General features: G+C 32.8%; 1 protein-coding gene across 1 annotated transcript in view; it reads right to left on the reverse strand.

The window, feature by feature from the left end:
* Positions 1–13563, reverse strand: part of LOC129221505 (mitogen-activated protein kinase-binding protein 1-like) — a 149847-nt gene extending 136284 nt beyond the window's left edge. The window contains exon 1 of the mRNA XM_054855995.1: positions 13466–13563. Coding sequence (XP_054711970.1) covers positions 13466–13501 — 36 coding nt within the window. The 5' untranslated portion in view covers positions 13502–13563. The remainder of the gene's footprint in view (positions 1–13465) is intronic.
* Positions 13564–14595: the final 1032 nt, after the last annotated feature.

Here is a 14595-nt window from a genome sequence, read left to right on the forward strand (position 1 = left end):
AGGTTACTTGGCCTACGATGGTTTTACTACTGGAGCAAGGGAAGTCAAACCAGGTTGTTGAATTTTACATCATTTAGGCATCATCATTTTTTCTGCGGGGATCGAACGATTCGTGAAGGCGCAGGAGACGTGTTTTTTGTTTGTTGCAGCGCATGTTTTTAACGATTTAATATTAGGCATGTTCAGGTTTTAAATGTTCAATACAATCTATCAGAAAAACGGGGAACAAAGTAAAATTTCGTTAGATTTATTCATTTATTAAATCACTTATGTATTCACTCCTCAGTTAATTCATTTACATTTCTTCTTTTCTTAATGCACACATTTATTCATTCATTCACTTATTGTTTTCACTTTTATTCCCTCATTTATTTTTCGTCATAAATTAATTTAATTACTTATTTTCTATTCATTTATTGTTTTTCTTTTTTTTTTTTTTCATTTATTAACTTTTTTTAATTCATTCATTTGATCATAAACACTTTTAATTATTAAATAGAAAATACTTCAATATTTTAATTTTCACTTCACCCCATGAAAAATAGTGAAATGCTTTTACTTTTTCTTTTGAAGGTATAAATTTACTTCCAAAAATTTAAATTAATGTTTCAATGTAAAGGCATAAATTATTTTTAAATGCATTGATATCTTCAGCGTAATTTTCAAAACAAATTTCCCATTTGTTCATTTTGAAAAAGGTAAGTCAACTAAAAAATATTCCCTTTGCTCCACATTCCCCTACTTAAATGTGTGTAATTTTTAATACAATAAAATTTATTAATTCCTATCGGAAAATTTTGATATAATTCTAAAGATACTTTTTCGAAATTTAAAAACTTGGCGAATTTAACGAATTTTTAATTAAACGATTTAGTCGTCGTCAACCAATTCCTAATGCATTAAACTTTACACAGCACACATTCATGATCAAAATTAAACATACGAAATTTTTAATTGGAAAATCGTAACATATAACTTACGATTTTTTTTTTTGTGTGTGTGTGTGTGTGTGTGTGTGTGTGTGTGTGTGTGCGTGTGTATGTGTACTATGAGGGGAAAAGTAATCGTTTAATATCTATCCTCAGTTATACTTAATAATACTTTTCCTTAAAAGCCGAAAATCACTTTAATTGATGGCATTAAGTGATTTGTTTATCTTATAATTTGGCGAAAACAGAAAAATATCAGCAGTATGTTTTCTGGGGGGCAGCAGCATGTTTCTCCTGCTTTAGTTTTACATTTTAATGGAGCTTTCAATGCTTTTTAGTTGCATTGTTTACTTACTGGCATTTTGTTTAACATTTTTATCTAACTTTTGATGATGTTTAATGTAGTTGACGGATTATTTTACATTTAAATAAAACTTTTAATGTTGTGTAGTAGCCTTTTGATTTTTGCTGCCATTGTTATTTGGAGGATTAGTAGATTTTAATGTGTTTTTTTTTTTTTTTGCGAATTATTTTACATTTTGATGGAACTTTCAATTTTGTTCATTGGCTTATTTTGTTCAAAAGTGGTGTATTCAAAAGACAAAATAATTTATTGTTTCGCCTAACGAGTAGTTTCTGATAACTCTGATCAAATATAGCGAAAAATAAATAAATGTAAAAATAAACGCTAAGTTTAAAAATGCGCCAAGAGTAGTGCTTAAGCTTATAACGAGAGAGAAACCATTTAACAGTTGAATGAACTTTTATTTTGACAGCTCGAAAGTAAATATTTTGGAACTCTCGTGACATTTTTTGAACTACAAAACACTTATCGAGAAAAGCAAAAGTGAAATCATTATAGGAAATGAATCTCGGGAGCAGTTTTAAAAGAAAAAAAAATCAGATTTGCAGACGATTTTTTTCCTTCTACATTTATTACTAACGATGATGGTGAAACAAAAAAGAAAATAAATAAGTAAAATAAAATAAAAACTAAATCGTAAACGTTTGATTGCAGCAGTTTTTCTGGATGAATCTGCACTGTAAACACGATTCAGGAACGTTCGTGGGAAATAATGGGCAGCTAATGTGCCCAATTTCTGCCAGTAACATATCTTGCAAAATCCAGGAACGTTTTTCGTTGAAATTCAGTAACCATCCTGAAATTATCCTTGAAACTTCCTAAAATATTCAGAAATATTCCCGTTAAAAGCCAGTCGTGTCTCTGAAAAATTCGAGTAAACTTAAGACGGTATAATATAATCGCTCGGCATTTTCCTGATTCATCAAGGAAGTTATAAGACCATCATTGCAAACGTAGCCAAAGCTTAGCAAGAATTGCTGGCAAGTAACGAAAATTTTACTCGCCTGCAATTCTTGCAAAGCAACGTAGTCCATACTTATTCGCTCCCTGTGGGAGCTTAGTTAGCATGGACGGGCCGTGCCTGAACTGAAGCCGATGCACTTTATAAATACGTTCAGTTATTCTTTAAACTGGGAACTAAAAATATTTTCACAACGGTGAAAATTCTGCATTCTTGCGACTTGTAGCAATTTAGGAAACTTTTTGACAATGATACTTGTTTTTTCCAGGAAGTGGATAAAAACCATTGAAATTCCGAAACGTAACACGGAAATATCCAGTAACGTTTCGGAATTTTTTTACAGTGTGAACTGGATTTTCTCTTTGAAATACTCGTTGATTGATTACATCGGAAAACGAATGCGGAAAAAAAAAAAAAAAAAAGTTATTCCTCTGTTAAAGATGGAATGGAAAAATTAAACCGCTGGAGTAACTAGTTTTATTATCTATCTGTTTTGGTTCCAGTTTACCTTAATTTATTTTCTCAATTTTAATAGTTAAAGAATCGCGTTCAAAAAACGTTAACAAATGAATTCTATTTCAGTAGAAATGAACATTGGAAAGCAATTTTTCACTTTCTCATCCTTTTTTTTTTTCTTGTAAAGCGTAAAAATAAATTTAGCATTTTGAAAATAAAAAACTAATTCGTCAAACAACTAAAAACAAACAAAATATTCATGTTTAAAAACAGGCGATAACTGCAAAAAAAAAAAAAAAACTATACACAATACTCTAAAACTTTTTTGTATTCCCACGTTGTAAAAGTTTGAGCGGAGTGACATTTTTTTTTCAAGTTTTATCTAAACTCTAAGAAACTGCGTTACTTTTATTCTACTAAATTTGTATCAAAAATCCAAAAAATAAATAAATTATATAAATTCTGATATTAGTAGAATATAAACTTATAAAAGTATATGTTAATGTAACTTTATTGCGATTCGTTATGAAGAACAAAATAAAATATTCAAAAAGTTAAGTTAAATAGTATTTCAAATTATTCGTCCGCAATAGAGATTAATGACAAATATTTTCAAATGGAAAATTCTAGTTTTTGTAAATGATGATAAAATATTTTATTGATTATACCTTTCTAAAAGGCAATTTTAGTTAAAATTAGAGATATAACTAGCATATTCAGTAAATTACCGCCCAATAGCCAGGGCTTAAGCAGAAATCCATCGCCAGCTCAGTCATTTCCAGCCGAGGACTGCAGTTTCGTGCTTATTAGCACTCATCAGTCCGGCATAGGAAAGTGACTGAGCTGGAGATGGAAAACCTCTTAAGAAAGCCAAGAGTGCCAAACAAACTGGTAGCTAATGTAGAATTAGCGCAGACCAGACGAGAGACCGAAGCAATGGTTCGGTTCAACTCGAGAATTGAAGGCAAGGCAGTAACAAAGAATATAGATAAGGGAGAAGAACTTTCACTTCGAGACCGGTTTGTAAGCTCCGCAGAGAAAATAAATTACTAACGAAAACATGTTTTGGGACAAAAGCCGACATTTAGGAACAAATTCGTCGCCAACGGTGAACTGGCTTGGCGGAGGGTTGCCATTTCCTCGCGGGAGTCGGGGAGACACACCCCCCATGGAGATTCTAAAGCCTTTTGTATCTGAAGATTTGAAGAGTTCCAGATGTTCAATCGTTCCTCTCTTTTAACTAATGTACTCATTTGCTACTGTTGAAAAACCGCAACTGATACCGCGATTTTTCTCTTTGAGTGGGCCTGGAAGAAGTGTCATCGCGCCGTTCGACCCCTGAGCGTTGTGCGAACTAATGCATCTACTAATCAGAATGAATTCGCCCTAAATTTCCCCTTTTACTGATCATTGAGGGAAGAAACATTATTATTTATTTCCACTTTTGCTGATTTATATCATTGAGGTTGTAAAAACAAAATAACCTTTTTGGTCTGCTACGGGAGTTGTTTTAGGGGCTTCTTTTTTTTTAATTTAAAGAAATGGTTTAAACGAAGAAATAAATTTAAAAGTTTCTCTAGCAGCTCTAGTTTTCAGATAATTTCAGCTGCTTTACCCAAATTATGCAGTTTTAACTCCATTTTATGCATTTCTAAATCAAAGTGTAGGCTTCTGAAACAAGGACTGCCTCCAGCATGTTTGCTCTGCTATAATCAGTTGGCAGTCTAGTTACATTCAGAAAAACTCACTACATGAAGTAAATATCTAGTAAGTTTAGTAACAAGGCTTCACCGAATTGCGGTCAACTTGTAAGTTCTTGCAATGCATATATTCGCTTTGCGTGATGTGTGACGAATTGGATCTTTGTATGTAATATTTTCAGGGTCCGACTAATGTAGACAATAAACAAAAATTTTTGGGGGTCCTCTACAGTCAAACCTTATAAACAAAAGCATTAATAAAGAATCAGGGGTGGTAGTTTCAGGGGTGTTCAGGTGTTAAATCACTTATTCAAAGCAACCCACACTTGTACGCATGAAAAACTAGATAAATTCAGGAGAGTACCTTAATTTTCTTACATAGAAACTGCAGCAATTTTAGTATTTTTGGGGCTCTTAAAAATTGGGGACCCATGGCCAACAGCCTAATTGGTCTGGTTGGTAATTGAGCTCTGATTCTTTTGTATAATACACTTTGAATAAAAATTCCATTATTTGTTTTTCATTTGATCTATGGATGTAACTTAAACCCATGTCACAAATATTTCAATTTATTTATCATTGCATCTGAGCATATTTCTAGTGAAATGTAGTGTTGTAATTAATTTGTTACCCTGACAACAATAAGAAATGTAGTGATATGGAAGCAAACTAATGAACTAATCATGTAAATATTCTTATTTTATGTAATAAAGTGTTTCAGTGTATTATGAATTTTATTGACTCAAATTTTTAATGCAATCTTTATTTTTGATGCAAACAATACAATTGGGAAAATGAGAATACATACCAAACTGATTGAAGTCAAGGTAAATTTAATATAAAAGGAAATAACTAATGAAATTGCCTATTGATCATTAGAATATTAGCTCTATATAGGCTGTAGTACACATTACGTAGCATAAAAAACATTGTTTTACGAAAAACATTGAATCATTTCACCAGAAATGAATTGAATTTGTGGGATCAAAGCTATTTTTTAAATTAGACATCTTTCATTACTTTTCATCATCGAAAGACTATCACTCATTATCATGTTACCGACCTTTGTAAAAAATTATTATTATTATTTTTTTTTTTTTTTTTTTTTTTCACAATCTAAAACATTTTCACTTTTATTAGATTCTGTTGAATTTGTCAAAGTGAAGTTTCAGTACGAGTTCTCTCGAGTACATTTCGGGACGAAAATAGTTTTAAACATGAGTTTTTAATTGTTTCCATCCAGGTATAACTATTTTGAATAGTTTCGTACGGCGAAATGGATCAAGCTTATTCTCTTCCTACTTAATCATGGAAAATTATCGAACTTTATCGAATATCGGAGCAACTTGCACGCTTAATAAGGGGACCCACTAATGATTTTTGGAAAACTGCTGAATGATCCTAGTCGTTGTTACTTTTTAGGAAACTCTGTAAAGATACATTTACCGGGCTTTCCCCCTTCCCCATCTCTCTTATTAGTTATGTCTTCTCTTCCTTTCCTCCGAAAACACCAATCACTACCCATCACCCCCAGAGGCACGGAAGAAAAAGCTATGTCCGTAAGGTTAGTTCCCCCCCCCCCCCCGGAGATCATCAGTGAAATTGTTAATGAGGTCTAAGGATATTAATGGTGCAATACTGTACTGCCGTGTGCAGGGGAAAAGCAGTAACTGCAAATTTTTCATTTTTGATTTTTTTGCATTTTTGTCATCTATTGTGCGTTATCTTTACTGTACAAGCTCGCTTATTTGGTTTCCGCTGAAAATAACGCGCGAAAAAGACGTCTAATTCCAACACTTTCCTATTGTTAGCATTAAATCCAAAACGCGTTTCTTCAAATATCTTGAAAAATCATTTCTGCAGTTACTGCTGTTTACCTGCACAGGGCAGTATGATAAGGTTTAAGGCGAGCTGAACGATGGTTTTTCTTGATCGTAGGAGGTCTGTGATGAATTTCCCTACTGAATGGAAAACTGGTAGTCGGCCCCGCTTAAACGAATACCGTGAGTTCCAAGAAATATTATTCGAATCAGCGGGGAAATTTTATTTATTTTTCCTGATTGACAACGTTTGTCTTAAAACGTTATAATAAATCAATATCTAAGTAATAGAAGAAACATGTTTTTTATTAAAAAGCGTTTTAAATAAGCTAAGTAAATAAAAGTACGTATGAAAATCATATGTCACTTACAACTATGGGTAGTGAATCTTTGTTCCGACACCTTTTTTCAGTTAATATTTTTTGGAGACAGTCCATAATACTGCCGTGCTAAGCGCAAAAGTGGTATCTACAGCTGAGTTCAAAATGAGAAATTCCTGTTTAAAATTTTGTGCCTCCATGTATTTGATTCAGATGAAACTTTTTCAGAATTTTTTAAAAAATATTTCCCATCGACAAATGACCACAAGAAATTGTACTTGGGTAAAATGGTGACAAAGAACCACCTGGTTACAATAACTCAATTTTGCCAAAAAGTGCAGATACCACTTTTGTGCTTAGCACGGCAGAATAGTGAATTCCTTGCTCAAGGTATTTTGGGAGCACCTTTCAAACTTCAATTACCGTGTTTTACGCAATTAATATCTATCAATTTCTTATCTTCTGCAATGTTTATATTTCGTTGCGTTTTTTAATTTAATTATCAACTGTCTGTTGGTAATGGCAACGATAAAAGAAAATAAATAGAATAGTGGATATGCTTTGATGGATTATGAATGTTTTTTCCCCCGCCGGTTGTTTGCCGAAAAATACAATTTTTAATTTTTGCTTCAGTAATTGCTCTTAATTAATTTTTTATGTATTCAAAAATTTTCTCAGCTAAAACATATGCGAAAGCTGATCACTATTATTCGATTAACCGGGGAAATTGTTCGATTAAGCGGGATCCCTAACATTGCGAAATGTCTAACATTGGGAAATATTCGGTTCCTGGAGATTTTATTCGTATAAGCGGGGTTTTCGTTTATCCGTTACGAGATAAGGCGGGGCTGACAACATTGTGTTTCCATTACGATCCAAGTGCGCAGAACAAAAATTGACTTATTTTGTAAACAAACAAATAACAGAATTTTTTAAAAAATACCAAGAACTTTTCATAATGAACTCAAAAAGTACAAAATAATTTTTCTGGGTCACAAAGGACAATTTAAGAATTCCTGTAGTTTTTGAAAATGACACCACAAACGAAGAAAAGTGCGGCTCATGTCATGAAGAGGATTTATTATTATCTAGCTTTCAATCATAACTTTGAGTGTTGAAACATGCATATTTTTGTTATTGGGAAAGTTTGGTTTGAAATGACTAGAACCGCACTTTTCTTCATTTGTGGTGTCATTTTCGTAGAATTTTCGAAAAATACAAGAATTCTGATCTAGAAAAGCTATTTTGTCCTTTTGAGTGCATTATGAAAAGTGCTTGATATTTTTAAAAATATTCTGTTCTTTTATTCTTTTTAGTGTAAATGTATTTCAGAAATAGAATAATTTTACCCTCACGTTTATCATATAAATGCTCCCCACTAAAAAGGAGAAAACCTATGTACGTGTCTAAAACTTTAAGCAGTAGGCACTAAAATTTAATCCTTGTTCCTCTGTAGGATTTATGTTTGCTAATTTCATGATTGCTTCAGAGGAGCCTTGATTCAAAATTTTCATTATGATTGCTTTTAACATTAGTGTTGAAAGGCAACAAAATTTGTAACAATGGGTTTTATATTTAAACATTTAATGAGGAAATTACATGAAACTTGCGGTTTTCCATCTTAACTTAAATAATTATTTTATTTTAGAATTTTATTTTTTCAGCGCTAAGTTGTACCTTAAGATTAAGCAAATCATTTAGTGAAATCCCGAAGTCTCTAAGTAGTCTAATAGCAGAGATATAAGAGAAACCAGGCCTCAGATTTCTCCGAGACAATCAGGCCAAGTATAATAAAAGTGCTTAAATAACAGAATTAAAAAAAAAAAAAATACTAAGCACTTTTCATAACGCACTCAAAAGGACAAAATAATCTTTCTGGGTCAGAAAGGACAATTTAAGCATTCCTGTAGTTTTCGAAAATTCCAAGAAAATGACACCACAAACGAAGAAAAGTGCGGCTCAAATCATGAAGAGAATTTCTTATCATTATATAGCTTTCAATCATAGCTTTGAGTGTTCAAACATGCATATTTTTCTTATTGGGGAAACGCTTTTTGTGTTCTCAAGAAGCATTATGATATTGAATGCAAAATAAACCTAATATTTACTCTTTGTTAAGCTTTAGTAGTTCAAAAAAAAAAAAAAAAAAAACTCTTAAAAGTGTTACATGACGTTGTGTATTTATCTCTGTACTTTTTTGAAAAACCTTCTTCATATAAAAACGCTGTCCGAAAAGGTGATTTTCAGGAAAAAGTTATAAAGGTCACTATATATGTGTCGTGGAAAAGGTCTGCGGACTGATTTCTAGTTGATAAGGATACAATGCGAACATTTATCGCTTGAAATCTGAAGACTTTTATTGTCTTAAAGTTAAAATTGCGGAATAAAACGCAAATGCGTATATTCACAAGGAACGATAAAATTAAAAATTTTAAAAACCTCCGATTGAGTCGCAACTGCAGAATCAAGAGGGAAAAATTGAAAATCCTTTTAAAAGTTTTATATTACTTAAAATCAAAGTCAAGTATTTTTTTTTTTTTTTGCTATTAAATTGAAACTGGCAACAGATAAAAACTTTAAATCACTGCTTTTAATTCCCTTGTTGGTCAACAATGAATGGGGTCGTTTCCAAAATTTTAAAAGTATTTTTTTCTGAAAGAGCATGCTTAAAAACACAGGATCTGACAATTTTTTAAATAATTTGTTTAAGTTTAATATTAAAAAAAAAAATGCTAAAATCTGCGCGCTTTCATTGTTTACATTTCTTGTCTATGACATCACAAATGATGAAATGCCATTCTGTGTTGCCATTCACAGAGCAAAATATTTAATTCGCATCTTTACTCACGTGTATTGGCAACGATATGGTTAATAGCAAGCGTAGAGCTCAATTTTAATTGGCTTCTTGATTATCATAACGTGGAAACGCGGTACAAAGATGCGTCAAAGAGCATCCTTTGTGACGTCACCAAGACCACGCTTTGTTTGAAAAATCGGACATATTAAAAAATTAATTAAAAAATAACTGTTGGAAAAATGAAAGAATTTTTTGGGTTATGTCATTTATTTATTTATTTATTTATTTTTGCTTATTCAATCAATTTTAGTGACTAAAAGTATTACTTTTGACTGAAGGAAACAACCCCATTCGGTTTTCAATCGCGTGAATAAATGCTTAGCGGTTATTAAAATCTGCATTAAAAAAGTCATAATTCGAATTTTATGAAAGATAGAAGCTCCAAACACATTTTATCAGAAGGCGGAAAAAATTTCTCTTTATTTTGGTATTAAATTTTAAAATTTTTAACTATGTTCTCACTGCAAAAATCGCGAAAAACATTTCAGAGGTTTTTAACTAATATCTTCGTTAATTAATGTCATCCAAAAACACAACCTAGCTAAAAACACTCCCGATCAACTCCCCTTTCGATTTTTTTTAAAAAATTTTTTTTAAATAAAGCTGTCCGTCCATTTTGGCCCTAGAGTGCGACAGACAGATACACACACATAACGGGAGCTCAGATTTTAAGAAAATGCATATATCTTGAATAATTGCAAATTGCCTATCTCTACTATATCAGTGATATAATTGATTCACGTGCTTTAAGAAGTACTGCGGAACTTAGAATTGGATATGGAGAATGTCCATCCGTCTCAATTTTTCAGGCTGGCCAAATTGATTGAGAAGGTAATTCGATAAATGATGAATTACTTTTTTTCGAAGATCTTCTAACAATTGTTTTACAACAACATGAGGGGTATTTAGCACGTTTGGGAACAAATAACAGACGTGTTTAGCGTTTATCAAAAGTCTAGAACATTTTGACTGCAAAAATCCACAGTGAAAAACACACGAACACAATGAAAAAGTATGTTTTGGTTTTTCCAGTAACTGAAATAAAATATTTAGATTTCGGATGTTTAGTTCTGATGTAAATTAGTATGCTAATTAATTAATATGTTGAAGTTTGCTGATCGTTTATTTAGTACTTTTGATATAAAGTTATCTTACCAACCCACTAGTACTCTCATTTTAGAATTAAGAGAGGGGGGGGGATATGTAAGAGGTAAAAATGTCGCGTAAAAATGAATAAGTGAAAGGGAGGGGGGGGGGGGGTTCACAAGCGGTTTCTTTATAATATCTGATACCAGGGTCCACCGACTGATGACAGGCCCTGGTGTTAAGCAAATTGTGATTTAAAAAAAGGACAAAAAGAAAAAAAAATTCGAAGTGAAAAACAACGCATGTTTTTTTTTTTCCGGCAAAATTAATTTATTTTAAGGATTCAAAATTTTTACTCGTTTCATACTTTTGCGCCATTCTAATTTCGCCCCAATTCTTTTAAATCACGTATCGCTAACGTAATAACTTACGCTTGACGATTCTACAATGACTTTTTTACTACCCTTTAGCAATGAACCATCGTACAAATGAGGCTTAATTACCTCCCTTTCAGCGCTTCCGCAGAGGGGAGAGAAGAGAGAAAACATCTTCACCTCCGGATTCGCATTGCAAATGCAGCGACATCAGCATTGGCGATTTAGTGCCTTTTCGATCATTCAAGCACGCTTTTTCCCAAACTTGTCTCGCCAACCTGTTCCTTAATGTCGGCTTCTTGGTCGAACCACTTTTTCGTCAGGGGTCAAAAGGAAGGTTACATACGTTTCTACCGGAGTGGAACATCTTTGCGTGTGAACTATCTTTGGCAATAATACCATGGTATATTCAGTAAATTATTGGGGCGGTGTATTTAATGTATTTCTGCTTTAGCCTTGGCTATTGGGCCGGTAATTTACTGAATATACGGCTGGCAACGCATGTATTGGCAACGATATGGTTGATAGCAAGCGTAGAGCGCAATTTTAATTCGCTTCTTGATTATCATAACGTGGAAACGCGATAGAAAGATGCGCCAAAGAGCATCATTTGCGACATCATCAAGACCACGCCTTGTTTGAAAAATTGGACATATTAAAAAATTAATTAAAAATAACTGTTGAGAAAATAAAAGTATTTTCTGGGTCCATCTTATTCTTTTTTTTTTTTTTTTTTTGCTTATTCAAACAATTTCAGTGACAAAAAGTACTACTTTTGACTGAAGGAAACAACCCCATTAAAATGTGTAGCTAATTCTTTTTTGAAGACATATATTGAGATTATAACAAATATTTTTGTTTTTTAGTTCTAAAACCGGGCAACAAGCAAAATTATTTATATATATATATATATATATATATATATATATATATATATATATATATATATATATATATATATATATATATATATATATATATATATATATATATATATATATATATATATATATATATATATATATTTGTGCATTTCCCTTCCAATAGAACGTAATTTTATGCTGCCGATAAACTTCTTTCTAAAATCTTTTAATAGGCGCAAGCTCTAATTTTTACTGCAGACTGAACGTGCATTTTTTAGAGAGTAGATTTCTATAGAAAGGTAAGGATGAATTTTAAAAATTATATTTACCATAAGGTGTTTTCTGAGGTGGGATAAATTGGTTCAATAATTATGCTTAGCTAAGCATTGCATTACGCTGATTCTTTTTGCCTCTGCGTCAACGTTTGTCAAAGGTTAATGCTCAATATTTTTTTAATAAATTTACAAAAAAAAACCTTTTCTCATGTTTTATAACCTTAGAAAGTACTCTTATCTTTAAAAAAAACTAACTTCTTTAATAAGTTCACTCTCTAAATGTAGTTTAGAATGAAAAGAACTGCTGATACCATTTATTTAAACAATAGGTAAAAATATGGGCAGATTGTTTTTTGTGTGTGTTTTTTTGAACTGTTAAATGTAACCAAAGTACATTTATTTCACTGTATTTTTATTTAAAAAACAATATTTACACATTTTTGCTTAAATATGCCTTAATTTCCGAACTAGACCCACTTTACCCCACAGAGAGAAAGTGGGGCTGTCAAAACATGATTCTCTCTCAAGTGTGACACTGAGAGAAAACAATCAAACAAAATGAAATGATTTTAATTCATGCTTAATCTATATGAATCCAATGTATATAAACAGCATCAAAAGTTTCATTGAAATATATTTAATGGATTGATTTTCGGGCTTTTTCTGAAAAAAGCTTGATATAAGACCCACTTTCTCCCACCTGACCCAAAAAAATTTCATGGAAAAAATATCCCAAACTTAAATGAGTAAAACATTACCTCACACCAATAAAAGGAAAGAAAATGATTTTAAAAACTAAATTGTACATCATATCATAAAAGAATGATCTCCAATATTACATTACACTTTTTATTTTACCGTAGTTTGTTAAAATCCATTTCTACAGACTTAAATAAAACATAGAAGATTCTTGTAGGATAGAAATATCAACAGACTTCGATTCTAATATCGATTGTTTAACCCATATAGAAAAGAGGAACACATGGTGTAACTCGGCCAAAACTTTCCCACTGTTTACAATACAGGTGTTATGTTACTAATATTATGCGCTTTCAGCGAGCGCCTATTTCTGAGTACCTATTTGTTCTTTGGAAATTTTCTGAAGTAAATGATTCATTTTAAATATAAAATTCCAATTGTTTTGTTAGTAGCTGATTAGTTTCCGAGCTCACACACACACAAGTTAATCCAGTGAAGCTTTGGAGTCAACAACATTGAGTGATCGTAATCTCGTATGAAGCAGATCGGCCGTGCCGGATATCCGACATTTGACCGGTGCGATTTGACACATATTCCCAGGTGGATGGATCATCATCATATGCTGTCTCCGAAGCACAACAAACAAGCCACGTGTAGAAACATCCACACCTGCGTCGTGGCATGCGCCCCCTCATCCCTCCCCGTCCACCCGAATCGAACGCCGATCGTTCTTATTAGTGACAAAATTTATTTGTACTCACTTTCTTCGCAGCTGCGGTCGGATCCTCGCCGTCCATGACAGCTCCGTGCTGACAAAACTTTGTCTTTATTCGGAGAGATTGTTCGCAAAACGCGAACGCGCTGCTCGAGACCACCCCTACGCTGTGAGTGGGCTGCGCCTCACCTGACGGCTCGTGACGTCACCAGAACGTTGGCCGGCTTGTTTGAGTTCGAGCTGCTTCGCAAAACACCGGTTGGCTGCTAGCAGCAGACGATTGTGTCGGAATCCTGTCATAAAAAAAGGTGTGGGGCTTCTCCCGGAGAAAAAGAAAGGGGGTTTCGTATTCAGAAAACGAAAAGTTTCGTTATCGTTTATGACGCGATTTGGATTTTTTAATGGAAGAATTGGAATTGTTCTTTTTTCTCTAGACATTTTTCTTATTTTGAGTTTTACCTTAGGCAGTCGCGTAGGCCCCACCTGTTTGAAACTCCCTCCTCATACCCACCGCAGAAAGTGCTGCACTCCCACAGCCTTTGTTCGCCTACTTAAAAGTCAAGAATTCAAAAGACATTAGGGCAGTCTTCATTTTCGATAAGATGCATATGAGCATAAAAAATAGTTTGTGAGTGACGCGTTTAATTTAAACAGAAGATTATTTGGTTAGCAATACAAGTGATGGGGAATGCTTACATGGCTTTAACACTACCCAATCGGAAGACATATTTCAGTCTACCTAATTCAATCTTTTTCATGCTGGAATCAAATTACTTTTACTTCGACAACTTTTTTGCAGAATTTATGGATTCTCCCTTCTTTTTACATAATATTTCATTTAAACAACGAACGGTTAGATTTGCTAATTTCACTTCTCAGATGGCTCATTTAATATTTCTTCTGCACGCAATTCTTGAAAACTTGCTGAGATGAGAGCCATTAACTATTTCTTGGAAGTAATTTATAGTCTTAACCATTAGAACAATCGGTACAATGGTACCCCTCATTCGGATTGGTTTTGAGGAAAAGGCGTCGGAGCCGGTGTCTCTTATTCTATTTCCAAATCCGCAGCCCTGCTTATAACTGCCACAAATTCTGCTTTGTCCTCCTTTCATTTTTTCTATACCACTATAGAAAAAAAAATATGACTAAAAAAACAATGTTTTATAGTAAAAT

The sequence above is a fragment of the Uloborus diversus genome, chromosome 4 (assembly GCF_026930045.1).
Source record: "Uloborus diversus isolate 005 chromosome 4, Udiv.v.3.1, whole genome shotgun sequence".
In the NCBI taxonomy this organism is placed as follows: Eukaryota; Metazoa; Arthropoda; class Arachnida; order Araneae; family Uloboridae; genus Uloborus; species Uloborus diversus.